The sequence below is a fragment of the Heptranchias perlo genome, chromosome 10 (genome assembly GCF_035084215.1).
Source record: "Heptranchias perlo isolate sHepPer1 chromosome 10, sHepPer1.hap1, whole genome shotgun sequence".
NCBI classification, from domain to species: Eukaryota; Metazoa; Chordata; class Chondrichthyes; order Hexanchiformes; family Hexanchidae; genus Heptranchias; species Heptranchias perlo.
In genome coordinates, this window is record NC_090334.1 from 21,595,330 (window position 1) to 21,609,756 (window position 14,427).

At 42.6% G+C, this 14,427-nt stretch overlaps 1 protein-coding gene across 4 annotated transcripts in view; it reads right to left on the reverse strand.

Annotated features, from left to right (window-relative positions):
* The window catches only part of LOC137326330 (spectrin beta chain, non-erythrocytic 1-like), a 269,969-nt gene that overhangs the window by 41,736 nt on the left and 213,806 nt on the right, over positions 1–14,427 (reverse strand). For all 4 annotated transcript variants that reach the window (XM_067991316.1, XM_067991314.1, XM_067991315.1 and 1 more), the window contains 4 exons: positions 11,547–11,631; positions 10,189–10,385; positions 6,616–6,737; positions 1,542–1,620 (listed from right to left, as the gene is read on the reverse strand). In XM_067991316.1, the coding sequence (XP_067847417.1) occupies positions 1,542–1,620; positions 6,616–6,737; positions 10,189–10,385; positions 11,547–11,631 (483 nt within the window). The remainder of the gene's footprint in view (positions 1–1,541; positions 1,621–6,615; positions 6,738–10,188; positions 10,386–11,546; positions 11,632–14,427) is intronic.

Genomic DNA, 14,427 nt, shown 5'->3' on the forward strand with positions numbered 1-14,427 from the left:
TCACTCATCATTGATGCCAAGTGTGTCTGTGTTACATCCATGAGAGACTGTACCATGTGGTATTATAATCTTGTCAGTCGATTTGTGTTTTGCATGGAACTTTCTGCTACATAATTAACATATTTCACGTGAAAACATAAACATAGCTATTATTTTGACGTGAGATGGTAGCCGAGATGGAGTTGACTTTTTTTGTTCTCTGAAACATTAATGAAATATAAAAATCATTTTTCCTGAGGTAAGATGCAGTGTTTCTCTCACACTCCCATTCTTATACAATGTGAATGTTCCTTCATCTGTGAACAAATTATATCAGGAACATATTCAAGACATCGTCTGCAAACCGGAGCATGGCTTAAAGACAACCCAAGGTGTGGTAGCTCAATATGCTGGAGCTCCAGTGCATGGTGCCACAGAATGGTAGGGCGTGGGTTCACACCTGTGACTTCTGACACACCAAGCTTCCATGCTCAGTGTGTGTTGGCATGGGACGGTTCCAAACAAAGGCAAATGCCTCCTCATCAGAAAAAGGGGAATAAAAGAAAATGATTCACAATCAGCTGCTCTCCCACATTCTTGGCCTCTGGTTATAACTGTGTTGATTGGCAGAGATCTGGAAGGAGACCTCTGGCCATCTCCATGGCTGCAAATCTTGTGTGGTGCAAGGACATTTTAAAAAGTGAAGTGAAAAGGTGAATAAGGAAAATAATTTTAAAAAGGTAAAAATCCCTCCAAAATTGAACAGATCTAAATCTACCATGGATGTAACATGGGCACTCAAGATGTCAGGAAGCTCAGTGACCATTACTTAAAAATAATCCCAAATGATTATAATTACTATATATTCTTACTCCCAATTTATCTGACATGGAATAAAATAGACTGGATTCGGGATGTACGGATCTGGCTGGAACTGCTTCAGGTTGCACTCCCACATTGACAGCATTTTACTGATCTGCATCCTTAATTATTTGGTAGGAAATCTTCACTATTCACTATACCTGCAACTTTAGTGCAATTAAGATACAACTGGGGTAGAAATCTGTCCTGGGCGGTGGAACAAAGCTGGCAGAATCACATCAGCCGCCCGTTCTTGACTCCGCCTGCAATGGACGTCAATATCGGGCGGGGCGTATAACAGGCGGCCCATTTTGCATTATCGCCCAAGACGGATTTCTACCCTAGCTGTGTTTGTATCCAATTCAGAAAATCAAACCAATTTTCCTTTTTACTCATTATTTCTCTCATTTCTCACCACATGCTCATCTTCATTTGTAGTGCTTATGTTTAATTAGTGCCACTACCTGCACGTTGGTAGCTGTGGAAGTATTCTTTACAAGCACTGTCTGTCTAATCTGGTTTGGTGTGGACCCGACCTGTACATCCATAAATTATACAAAAGCAAACAAGCAAGAGATGGATTTAAAAAAAAGACAAAACCACCAAAACAAGAGGAACCAGATTCAGAGAGGGTGATGCTCGGTACTCTAGGCTGTCTTGAAACGATGAGAACTATGACAGAATTTAGATTGGTAACTGACCAGTGATGGTTCTTCTAGCATATGAGGAGTTATTTCTGCTGCCTCCTGGACTTCTGTCTTCAATCCCTCTTCCAGTGTCCTAAAGGAAAATAGAATGCGTAATCAAATTACATGGCTGTAGTATGCTTCTATTCCCAGTATCCCTACACTGCAAAGAAAATAGGAAATTCTTACTTTGAATTACATTTGTGTAGAGTGCTAACTTTTTGTATAATGCTATCAAAATAATATTAGAATTGTCTAGAGATCTGTCTTCTCTCACAGCTAGCAGAATTATGATTATCGGAGGAGTCAAGCTATGCAAACCAAATAATTAAATCTCACTGCTGATGAAAGTTTGAAGTTGCAGTAATTTTGTATGCTTTTTTTTACATTTTATTTTTTAAAATTCAGAGCTAAATAAAGAAAACACTTGTCAAATACTGTATTGTTAATTGATCCTTTACTATTGGCAGAAATTATTCAGTTGCTGAATACAAATGATCAGGGCATAAAGAGAGACAAGTTAATTACTGCAGCTTGAGAAACACTTGCCAATTAGACATAAAATACACCTTTGTGATTTCCCAAAGTTCACATGAACCCTTCCTATATCATTGCTTTAATGGGACAATTGATTCCACTCAATTGTATATCATTTAAGTATCTGGATTTTCTTTTTGAAAAAAACATTTTCCCCTATTCTTTTCAACAGAATGCTGAATTTCTTATTAATAGCAATCCCAAAGTCATGTTTTGCTCAAAATTAATAGTGTTATGTTATCCCTGACTTTTGAAGCATTGCAATACTTTTTTTTAAATTATTCAATTTTTAAACAATTTATATTACACTTTCAGATGAAACATTTCAGCCTAGAATTTCAATTGTGCCCAATGACAGAGTTCGCGCCTGTTCACATTGTCCCAGACAGCATGTTAAATTCGTGCTGGGACCTCATTAAAATAATTCAGGCTTGTTATTTATTTGCTGCATATCTGTTTGTGGGGGTGGGAAATTGGGCATGTCTGACACTACTTAAAGACTTAAAGGCAGCCAGCACCGCTTAAGGAGGTGGTGGGGGTGAATTCTGGCTGCAGACAGCAAGAAAACTGTCCAGATTCAAGAAGATGGCTGGAAGAAGTCCAGATAGGGCACTCAGGTTCTTCGTTGCCACATTGGAGGTGCAGGCGGTGGTCAGGAGGAGAGAGTTCCTGTTCCTCCCCGGGGGGCAGAAAGTCCTTCAGATAATATTTCCTCAGCCAGTGAGAAGTGGTCGCTAAGAAGGTCAATTCCAGGAACATGATCAGAGTGGGCTTCACATGGCTAATCACTGGGCACAAGTATTCAGGAGCTAGGGCATGGGGAATAGGATGCCACAGGTGCCAGCTCATCGAAGGGCAAGATCGCATACTAGCTCTGATACAGATGACTTGGATGCTGACTTTGAGAGCCCAGGCTAATGAAAACAGCTGATGGGCATACAGCAAGGAATGCTTGGTTCACTGGACAGCCTGCCAATGACCTTGCGCGCAATGGCTCAGAGCATGGAAGAGTCCAGCTCCAACATGTCAGAGATTGGAGACCATTCCATCCAACATGGACCAAGCGGTCAGCTCCATGAACATGACCGTGGCGCTCACCAGAATGAAGCCCTTGCTGACAGCTTTGACAGATTCCATGGCAGCTAACACTGCTGCCTTGGCAGCTCAGATGGTTGCCATCTTGGCTTTGGGGGCCAGTGTTGGCATGGGCTTCCAGAGCGTCACATCACTCCTGAACTCTGTAGGAGTGCTAAGGCACAGTCACAGCAGATTGGCCTTAACTCCATGGGAGAGGTACCTGCTCCGCCACCACCCACTCCACCAGCACCCTTGGCAGACCAATATCACATAAGGTTCCTACAATAAGCCTAGGACCCTTACTTAAATATTTTAATCAGTGTTTAACATAGTTCTGACACACGCTCTGAATGCCTATGGAGCACCCTGATCTAATATGGCATGTGGTGCACTTCTGGTGCAGAATGGGCGCATGCTTGTCTCCCGCCGTATTAGTTGCTTAGGTGCCCGTTTTGCATCTGAAAAATGGGCATGGTGCCAACGAATTTTAGGTCGTCGCAGCAAGTGTTCAAAATAATATCACTGTAAAGGTGGTAGAACCAAGCGGTGCAGTGGTTACCATGTTGTCCTTTCACCCCTTGGATAAGTGTTAGATTCAGCTCAACCAATGAAATGAAAATTTTCTCTTTCGGTCAGATATAAGAGATTTCAATTGGCAATGTTTATGTACGATCACTTAATGTGCTCAGGAGGCTGAAGGGAAGATGGCTGGGGTTGGGGAAGGGGGCCTGGGCAACCCTGCTCCACAAAGGGTGGGTAGTCATCGAGTTTCCATGGGCATGGTGCAGGCAGGCACCAGAGGTGCACCCATGATGGTTAGCTGATCGCCCAGTGACCCTGCAAACTTTGGCAGAATCAGTGCTGGAAGGCCCCAGCAGGTGTGATCCTGGCTCAAGCATCTGGATTATGTCCCGTGAATTTGCAGCCCATTGCACACAGTAACAGAGCACAAGTACATTAAATATTTGTACGTAAACTTCGCAAATTGGAATTTCCACCTCATCAAGGTCTAAAATCAGCTGAGCCTGAGCAGTCTCAATCCATTTCCAACTGGGTCAACAGCATAAAATTCCCCAGTATATCAACCCTAATTAGCACAAATTGACAGTCTCACTCAGAGAAGTGGCTGGTGGTTGGTGCGTTAAATGGAAAATGTCGTTTTGGTGAGAAGGAGATGCTTCTGAGCTTCTGGTAGAGTAAAGAGGTTTTCTCATCTAGTCAATGCTTGGCTGCTGGCTGTATGTGATAACAATGGCTTGGATGATACTGCTTATTAGAAGTAGGAAAGTATTTCATTCCCCAGCAAGAACTCTTAAGTCCTTTGGCATCAAAACATAACTCAATTTTTAAACAGTAATTATCTTTCCGTTAAAATGTATTAAAAGAACTCCAGGTAGCATTTAAACTTGAAAACATATTGGCCCAGATTTTGCTGGAGCAGGGCATCTCGCGGCGTGCCCTGTTAGTTACGCTTTTTCCCTCACCCTTCAACTCAAACTTTTTTTGCCCTGTAAGTTGCTGGAAGTGCGAGCTGATAGTGCAAGGGCAACAGGGCATCTGGGACCTCAGTGAACGACGGGACCAACAGGCTATCTCCTTAACCAATCAAATTTAAGGATTGAGAAAGAAACAGAGGAACAACGGAGAAGGAAATAGGATGAATTAGAGTCAAATCAGGCACAGAAAGAGAAATAAAGACAGGGAAAGAAAGATTGGATTAAGAGAGAGAGGGAAAAGAGACCGAAAGGAAAAGAAAGAAAAAAATTAAAACATTTTAAATTTAAATTTTAAAAAAATCTATAACAACGATTTACCACCTGTAGGAATGAGACTCCACAGTTTCAATTGTTCCTTTTCTGGGCCGGAGAGGTTGAATGGCAGTGCAGGAAAAGAAATCTCCTCATTAAAAAAGGTACTTATGCTGTTAAGTACTAGCCCTAACTTTCTGTGACGAGTTTAATTGGCAATTAATGTGCAAATGCAACAGTTTCATTAAACTCATGGGGAGTTTGCAGGTGAACTGTGAGGCTATTGGCGGAGCAGCACAAGCTGTCCAGCAACTTGTGGCGATTCGCAATTCTCTGTTCCTGCTGGACGATTTACACATTAATAACGGCGAGCGTCATTAAACTCATCATTATTTTGGCAGCAAGATCAGGACCATCATCTTAACACTTAAAATGAAACACAACAACCATTAAGTTTTGATGTTTTCATGTATAATGATTTCAAAGGGTGATCAACACATAGTTTGGACTTCGAAGTAGAGCAGTGGAGGCAACAACCATGGAATCATTTAAGAAACAGTTGGATGCTGCAATGGGGAGTTGAAGCGGGGGGGGCGGGGGGGAGGGAGGGGGGGATTGTACAGTCTTTCTGAAGCAATGAGCTAAGAAAAGCCTTCTTCACCTGTATCTATCTTGCGATCAACAAAAGAGTACCCAATTTTCCCTACTGAAATTCTAAGAAAGAAAAGAGAGAAGTCAAAGGTGTATCTCATTGGTGTCATAAGTTGAAAAACAAGCCTTATAGTTTTGGTTTTTTGCTTTGCTGTGAAGAGAAATCTGTTGCAGTTTGCAGACAACGCATAAGGCTTGACAAATACATTCCCATAAGGACACCACTCCTCTAACAGAAGCAGCCTGGTATGCTTTCCAACACGTGGCTTGAATTTTCCTCTGCTCATTTATGAGTGGTCCTGGAGCAATGCCAATGGGAATATGCGCCAAGTGGCCTATCACGGAATCTCTGCTCCTAAAATTGGCCTCCAAACTTTTCCTCCCCTCTACCTCACTGACACAAGGATCAGTTGCCTGCCCAGCCACAAAGGGAGAGCGAGGCCTCTAAATTGCTGATGCTCATCAGGACCAGATAATAGGAGGCATGAGGGTAGGGGAATGTGGTGACAGGAGTCAGGGATACTGGCGCATGGTAAAAAAAAAAGTACTCTTTGTTTTCCATCTCATCAGAATTGCTCAATTCCTTCATAACCCCTTCCAAATTTTGGTCCGCATTATTTAGGTTGCTTCTGCCTGCTTCAACAACGGTCCTCCCACTTCTGGTGCTGCTCTGAGTACCTCATTGCAGCATCAGAGCATGTTCCTCCCTCGCAGTGGCGAGCTCTCTCTGCAGAGTGGAGTTACTGCTGGAAGCCCAACCTGTATATGTAATTGACTCAACCCAGGAAAATGGGATGGGTTCACAGCAACCGGCGGTCAGAAGTCCTACCCTGACCCACTTCCAGCAGGAGGGGGAAAATCTAGGCTGTGACCTCGTTTACAGATGCCTATATTAGCAGAATTTACTACAACTGTTATTCATATTTAATCCTTTTTCCTTACTGCCCTGACATCAGCCTCCACAGGCAACCTGTTTTCTGGTGAAATGGCAAACTTGAGGGCCAGAATCATGTTCCTGCCTTCTCCAGTATTATTTAACCATTCAGCGTCAGGAGAAACACAATATTAACACTCACTTCTCCTCATAAGTTTGCTCAGGTGGTTTCCGCTCATGTTCTGGTTGTTGCTCTTGGTCTAGTTGTGCCTCCATGCTCTGCCTGAAAGCCTCTTGTTGTTTTCGAATCTCCAGTAACTCCAACTACAAGACAGCAACAGTGTAGGTAGACATCACATTAAATACCTTGGGAAGGTAAGAAACTGATAATTATTAAAGCAACTACCAAAAGTACTGCAGGAATTACTATCAGCCTAAGCCAACAGAGAAAATTACACCTCTAAACAATTGTTTTTTGTTAAATGAATGCCATAAGATGTTTATTTGGACAGTAACAACTAACTATATATTTTTTAATTGGGTAATTTACTCCCTTGGAACAGCTGATTCAAGCCCCACTCCAGAACTTGAGCAGATAATCAAGGCTGACACTAAAGATGCTAAATTAAGGCCCAGTTTGCTTGTTCAATTGGAAATAAAAGATCCCATGGCATTATTTGAGAAAGAGGAGGAAGTTCTCCCTGAGTCCAAACCAACAATCCTCCCTCAACCAACACCACCAAAAAAAAAACTGGTTTAGCTGGTATTTCTTACTTACTGTTGGACTTCGTTGTTTGCAAACTGGCTGCTGTGCTTGCCTATATAACAGCAGTGATTACACTTCAAAAATTAATTGGATGTGAATCAGTTTGAGAATGTGTTAAGATGTCATGCGTGTGCAAGTTCTTTCTTTCATGTCTTTCTGCACCATAAACCATTTCTCAGCCAAGATCACGTTTAAGGAACTGGATCTTTGCTAGTACCATTCTGTAACCTGCTGGTAGGAGATGATGAGAAATTGGGTCAGACTGACTTGCCTGAAAATGATCCGTGAATGGTCCTTTGGCAGCGACAATAGGTACGGCTCTAATCACTCATTGGCAGTTGTGCCCCATGGTGTGTTAACTAAATGGCATGTCAAGATCTTAGAAAGGAGGTGCTGAGCCAAAGTTCCCAGAATTAGGAAATGCAGTGTAAGTATGGAACACAGGGCGCTAAATTGGGCCGCGTAGCGTCCGTAGTTTCAGCGTTACGCATCCTCTCCAACATCCAAGATGACGTCTTGACTGCGCACGCACGTTTCCAGCGTGTCGCCATCTTGGTACAGGAGTTAGCACATAGGCAAATACCGAAGGCTGGAAGCATGTAAAGTAAGGAGGAAATGGATACAATCAGTGTCCAACACTGATTTAAAGTGATAGACACCATTTTGGGATTTAACCCTCAATTCCACGCACAGTCTTAACTCCGACCATCTGAACGTGTATTAGAGTGCCTCGAGGACCCCCACGAGCGCTATTTAAAGGGACCATGCAGGATTTACAGGTTAGTGGCTGGATTATTGCTTCTGGCTGCCGAGACATTTGGAACTGCTTTTGGCAGTCTCCCAGACTGCAATACTAGGATGCGGGGACATACCCTAACAGTTAGAGCCAGGACGTGCAGGAGTGAAGTTAGGAAATGCTTCTACGTGCAAAGGGTGGGAGAAGTTTGGAATGCTCTTCTGCAAAAGGCAGTTGACGCTAGCTCAATTTTGAATTCTAAATCTGAGATTGATAGATTTCTGTGAACCAAGGGTATTAAGGGATATAGGGCTAAGGCGGGTATATGGAGTTAGGTCACAGGTCCACCATGATCTCACTGAATAGCGGAAAAGGCTCAAGGGGCTAAATGCCACTGCCACTTCCTGCCTCCTGATATGCGCCACCTTCTCCTGCAAGAAAGCGGGACGAATGTCTGGATGATGTGCCTGTCATGGTTGAATAGCCGCCAGTACGTATGGCCTGTGAGTTGTGGGTGGGTGACTTGCAACAGTGATAATGTGTGAGGGTGAGAGGAAACATCTGATTGGAAGAGTTGAGTACTGATGGAAAGAGTTTGTTGGTATGTGGGTGATGGGGGGTGTAGTGTGTGGAGCAGTTGGTAGGAGACACCACTTGACAGTTGACCTCACGCACCTTGACCACTCGTGTCAAAGCACTGAGCTTCTTCCTGCGCTGCATCCATGTTCATGATGCTGTGCACCTGGCATTGACTTCATCCCCCACTGCTTCCCACTGCCTTTTGGGTATATGTCTGGAGGGCCTCTTGCCCCCCTGCCCCCCCCACCCCTCGGATATAGGATGTCCCTCCTTCTGTCCAAGGCCCCTAGTGTATCAGCAGAGAACCTTGGTGCAGGCTCTCTGGCAGGCCTGGTACAAACTCAGATTGGTGAGGTCTGACATGCAGATTGGAGGATGTGGGATTTAGTAGTGCACAACCTTTATTCAATGTTTTAACATAACTCATCGGTGTGTACACATAGGGATGGGAGCTGCATCTGTGTTTTGCATGTGCGATGTCTGATCTCCATTCAGACTCTGTGCAGACAGCAGTCTGTTATTTTCAGCAAATAACAGGTACGAGCTACCTTTAAGAGATTTTTAAAAGACAGCCTGCCTTTAAGAGATTGGGGCTCCTCTGCTGGTGGAAAGTGCGAATTGCACTGAATCCTTGTGTCAATGCTGATTCGGAACGCTACTTGAAGGTAAGCCCTCAGGCCTCACAAAATTCTCGTCCTGCCTGCGCAGGGGCCATTGGGCGTGGGCACTATAATAGGCACTATCCAATTTTTTTTTTCCTCCCACAAGTTAAAGTTAAATATCTTCAACCTGACGCGATTCGAGAACTGGGTGAATAATGAGATGCCAAAGTAACGTAGAAAGTTTGAATAATTAACAAATGAATCCTTAAAAAGATGGAGGCTCTGTAATCTATTGGAATATTTGTACCACACTTTGTTACACATAGGCTGGACACTAGCCTATATTCACACTATTAAATGTTTCTTCCTGTAATCTGTAACTCAATCATAAAAATAAACAAACATTTTATTTATAAAAAAGTGGGGCCCATTATGAGACCGATGGGCAATCAAAACCTACAGCTGGACAAAAAGAAACAATTACCGACGTGGTGAGTTTTTAACCTGAACCTTTCTGTTCTGGAGAGACGCCAAGCACTTGTTCACGAGGAAGGAGAGAATATTCATGAGCTGATCATCTTGCGACATGCTCACATGAAACACATCAAACAAACCAACACCAGCTACCTTATATAAATATAGCAGAGAATTAAGCCACGAAACCAACCCTGGGGTTTGAATAACAAACACAAACCGTTCCACCTTCACAATTGAAGTTTATGACATTATCTGAATGCCTGATAGATTTCCAGTGCCCTATAAAATTTTGTTTTTGTACACATGGAGGATGAGGCCCACAATGTTGGACACCACCAAGATTTTTTTTAAAAATGAGGTAAGTCAGTGATTAGTTGATGCCAACTGGGGTTTTAAAAGTTTGGGTCTTGGGTTTTGCGAACAAATGTAATCTGTAAAAAAAATCTAAAAAGGTGTAATCCAAACAACGGATCACTGTGATTTCAAAGTCTTGTGTCCACTGCACTATGTCATTCTGTCAAAATCACTGCTCGTGAAATAAAATGAGCTGCTAATGAACTGTGTAGCTTGATATTAATGAACCTTCAGCCTGTCCATATGTGCTTTTTTACTTACAGTGGTGAGTCTCTCCAGCGCAGAAAACCTCTCGTCCCAAGTGGCTGTTGATTTTTCAAATGCCTCGTGTCTCTTAATCAGTTTTTCAACCTCGTCCACATTGTTGCCCAGATCACGACTGTTAAGGTAGGACTCCTGAGCAATCAGCCATGCTTCAGCAACTGAAGCATCCCTTGCAAACTGACACACTTCTAGTACTAGAAAAAAAACATAATGATACAAAGTTTTAAGACAGCTGATCAGTTAAGACTGGCAAAAAAATACACCTGTTACTTTTTCTAATGTTTAGGTTGTTGGAGATGTTTAGGCATCAACACATTGTTTATACAGTAAATTGATTTCTAAAATGATTTAATAGCCTTAAACCACCACTAGGTGTAATTAATTCATTCTGAAATCTGCTCTGCAAGCTGGTGACATCTTATGGTTGAAACCAGGTTCAAGCTCAACTAAAAACCTAAATAGACGAAAAATAAATCCATTTTAAAACAGTTGCTTACTTTACTTCAATTCCATTATTTGGAAATGTTATTTTAATCTACTCTGTATCGAAGTCAGATTCAATGGCAGATGCAAAGATGAATTTATCATATCTGTCATCACATCATTTGCTGCCTGGGAAATGGGAAATTGGCCGTAGGCTGAAGCTGTCAAATAGGATCCTATGCTTCATTCATTTTAACATGCTGTTTTCCTCTTGCCTATACAATCTCTTTGACACCATGTCGCATGAGGTTGACATACTTTACGGTTTCCATATCATCACACAAGTGTGCACAATTGCCCTAGCAAAATGTCACCAGGGAAATAGCTCTTCCAATGGGAAGCTTCCAAATTCACCCAGATTGTGAATCAGTCCAACTCCCATGGGTTTTTGACCAGGTGAGGATGCTTTAGCCTGCAACATCTGACAGGATCTGATAAAACACTCAAGATCCACATATTACAGTCTGAGTCTCCACTGGGGCTGAAGCCAACGGAACCTGTACAAATATGAAGTTCAATTAATAATGTTTTCTCAGCTTCCTTCAGTACAAATACAATGAAGTACTTTTGAAGTGTAGTCACTGTTGCAATGTACGGAAATTGCAGTCAATTTGCACACAGCAAAGTCCCACAGATAGCGATGAGATAATTACCAGATAATGTCTTAGTGATATTGTTTGAGGGATAAATATTGGCCAGAAGAACTCCCCTGCTCTTCTTCAAATAATGCAATGGAATCTTTTATGTCGACCTGAGAGGGGAGACGATTTAACGTCTCATCTGAAAGACGGCATCTCCAACAATGCAGCATTTCCTCAGTATTGCATTGAAGTGTCAAGAAAAGACAAATGCTTGGACAGCGTTTCACTTACAAAGGCGTAACCAGTCCCAGCGCTCTTCCCATTTATCCATCATCGATTTTCTTTTCTCTGTGAGTTGCACCAGCTTTTCTTTAATCTGGAAAGGTGAGAATTTGTCAACATCAGTGGCACATATTGGCATTTTCAATTTTACATGGCAAATATTGACGGTGATATCATTGAATTTATACTAAATATAAGATGATATATTACAAGGCAATGATACATCAAGGGGGTACAAAGAATAACAAAAAATTACAGCACAGAAACAGGACTTCCGGCCCAACAGGTCTATGCCGGTGTTTATGCTCCATGTGAGCCTTCTCCCACCCTTCTTCATCTAACCCTATCAAAATATCCTTCTATTCCCTTCTCCTTCATGTGTTTATCTAGCTTCCCCTTAAATGCATCTTTGCTAGTTGCCTCAACTACTCCTTGCGGTAGCGAGTTCCACATTCTAATTACTCTCTGTGTAAAGAAGTTTCTCCTGAATTCCCTATTGGATTTGTTAGTGACTATCTTATATTTATCGCCCCTTTTTCTGGTCTCCCCCGCAAGTGGAAACATTTTCTCTATGTCCACCCTATCAAACGCTTTCATGTCACCCCTCAGTCTTCTCTTTTCTAGAGAAAAGAGCCCCAGCCTATTCAATCTTTCCTGATAGATATAACCTCTCATTTCTGGTATCATCCTAGTAATCTTGTTTGCACCTTCTCCAGTGCCCCATATCCTTTTATAGTGTGGAGACTAGAACTGTTTGCAGTGCTCCAAGTGTGATACAACCAAGGTTACGTACAAGTTTTGCATAACTTCTCTGCTTTTCAATTCTATCCCTCTGGAAATGAACCCCAGTGTTTGGTTTGCTTTTTTAATGGTCTTATTAACCTGCATTGCTACTTTTAGTGATTTGTGCATCCCTAAATCCCTCTGCTCCTCGAGCCCATTTAGACTCTTAGGGCCCGATGTTAGCAGGGCTGCGGGTTCTCGGGGGGGCTATCGGGCGCGTGGGTAATGCGCCCGGTGAAATTAGTCAGCTCTCCGCGCGATTGTAGCATACAATCCACTAATTGGATCCACTTACCTTGTCCTCTGAGGAGGTCATGACTGCAGCTACGGCGGCCCCCATCCGGAAGATGTACGTCTGAGGGGGTCCGCAAGGTAGGTACATGTGTCTGGACACCGGGGTAAGTGTGCAAGTTGGTGACTTTGATTGTCAGGAGGAGGGTGGTGGAGGCCAAACTTTGTCCCAAGTGACAGAGTGGCCTCCTGCAATGAGTGAGGGTCTCCCCCCTCCACACCTGTCAAATGGACCTTTGCAGCTGCCACAGGCTGATGGCTGCAACAGGTCCATTTGAACTGGGAGTGTTTCCCCCAGTGTGGGAAATAGTCCCAGGTTGCACTAAAATCCCACCCCTCCTCACATAATCCCTTAATCAGGTCAGTTAATGGCCTGAACAAGCCAAATAAATACTTTCAAGTGGCATCCCGCTGGCTTTAATTGCCTGCGGGATTCCCACCAGCGGGGGCTGCGTGCGTCAGCGGGGAACCCAGAAGTGCATGGGTTCGAGGCGTGCTCCGGTCCCGCTCCATGATTTCACGATTTTCGGTGCCCCCCCGCCAGGAACGCACCCGATAGCGGGTGTTAAAATGCTGCCCTTATTTTCCAAAGAGTTTGTGACCTCCTTGTTCTTCCTACCAAAATGTACCACCTCACACTTATTTACATGAAATTCATTTGCCAATTACACACCCATTCTGCAAGTTTATTAATGTCTTCCTGTATTTTGTCACAGTCCTCCTCAGTATTAACTGTACCCCCAAATTTTGTGTCATCCACAAATTTTGAAATTGTATTTCTGATTCCCGAGCCCAAATCGTTTATGTATATGGTGAATCACGGTGATTCCAGCACCAATCCTTGTGGAACACCCACTTCCCACCTTTTGCCAGTCTGAGTAACTACCTTTAAGCCCTACTCTCAGTTTTCTGTTTTTTAGCCAGCTTGCTATCCATTCTGCTACTTGTCCCCTGACTCCACATGCTCTGACCTTAGTCATGAGTCTACTGTGCGGTACCTTATCGAAGGCCTTTTGAAAATCCAAATATAGTACATTTACTGCATTCCCCTTGTCTACCCTTTCTGTTATTTCTTCAAAGAATTCAATAAGGTTGGTCAAGCATGACCTTCCCTTTTGAAATCTGTGCTGATTATTCTTTATTTTATTATTGGTTTCCAGATGTTTCTATTACATATTTGAGTATGGTTTCCTTTATCTTTCCGACATTAAGCTAATTGGTCTATAGTTCCCTGGACTTGTTTTAGTTCTCTTTTTAAATATAGGAATCACATAAGCTGTCTGCCAGTCCTCTGCCACTATTTCCTTTTCTAATGAATTTTTATATGTACGTAATAGTGCCTCTGCTATCTCTTCCTAGCTTCTTTTCGTATGTGCGGATGTTATCCATCCGGACCTGGGGCTGTGTCCTCTCTAAGTTTGCTTAGTTTATCAATTATCTCCCCCCTTTCCATCCTCAATGTCTTTACATCTTTTTTGATCTTATTCTAATGTTATGCCCACCATATTAGTCTCCCTGGTAAATACTGAAGCAAAGTAATTATTTAATATTTCTGCCATTTTGCTGTCATTGCCTGTGAGTTTATTGTGTGTATCCCTTAGTGGCTGTATCCCTATCCTGATTTTTCTTTTATTATTTATGTGTCTGTAGGGTACTTTACTATTTTTTTGATATTTCTTGATAATTTAATTTCGTGGTTTCCTTTTGCTTTCCCAATTGTTTTTTTTGACTTCTTTCCTAAACTTTTCATATTCTCTTTTGTCATCTTCTCCTTTATTGTCTACGTACTTAGTGGATGCCTGTGTCTTTAGTTTCA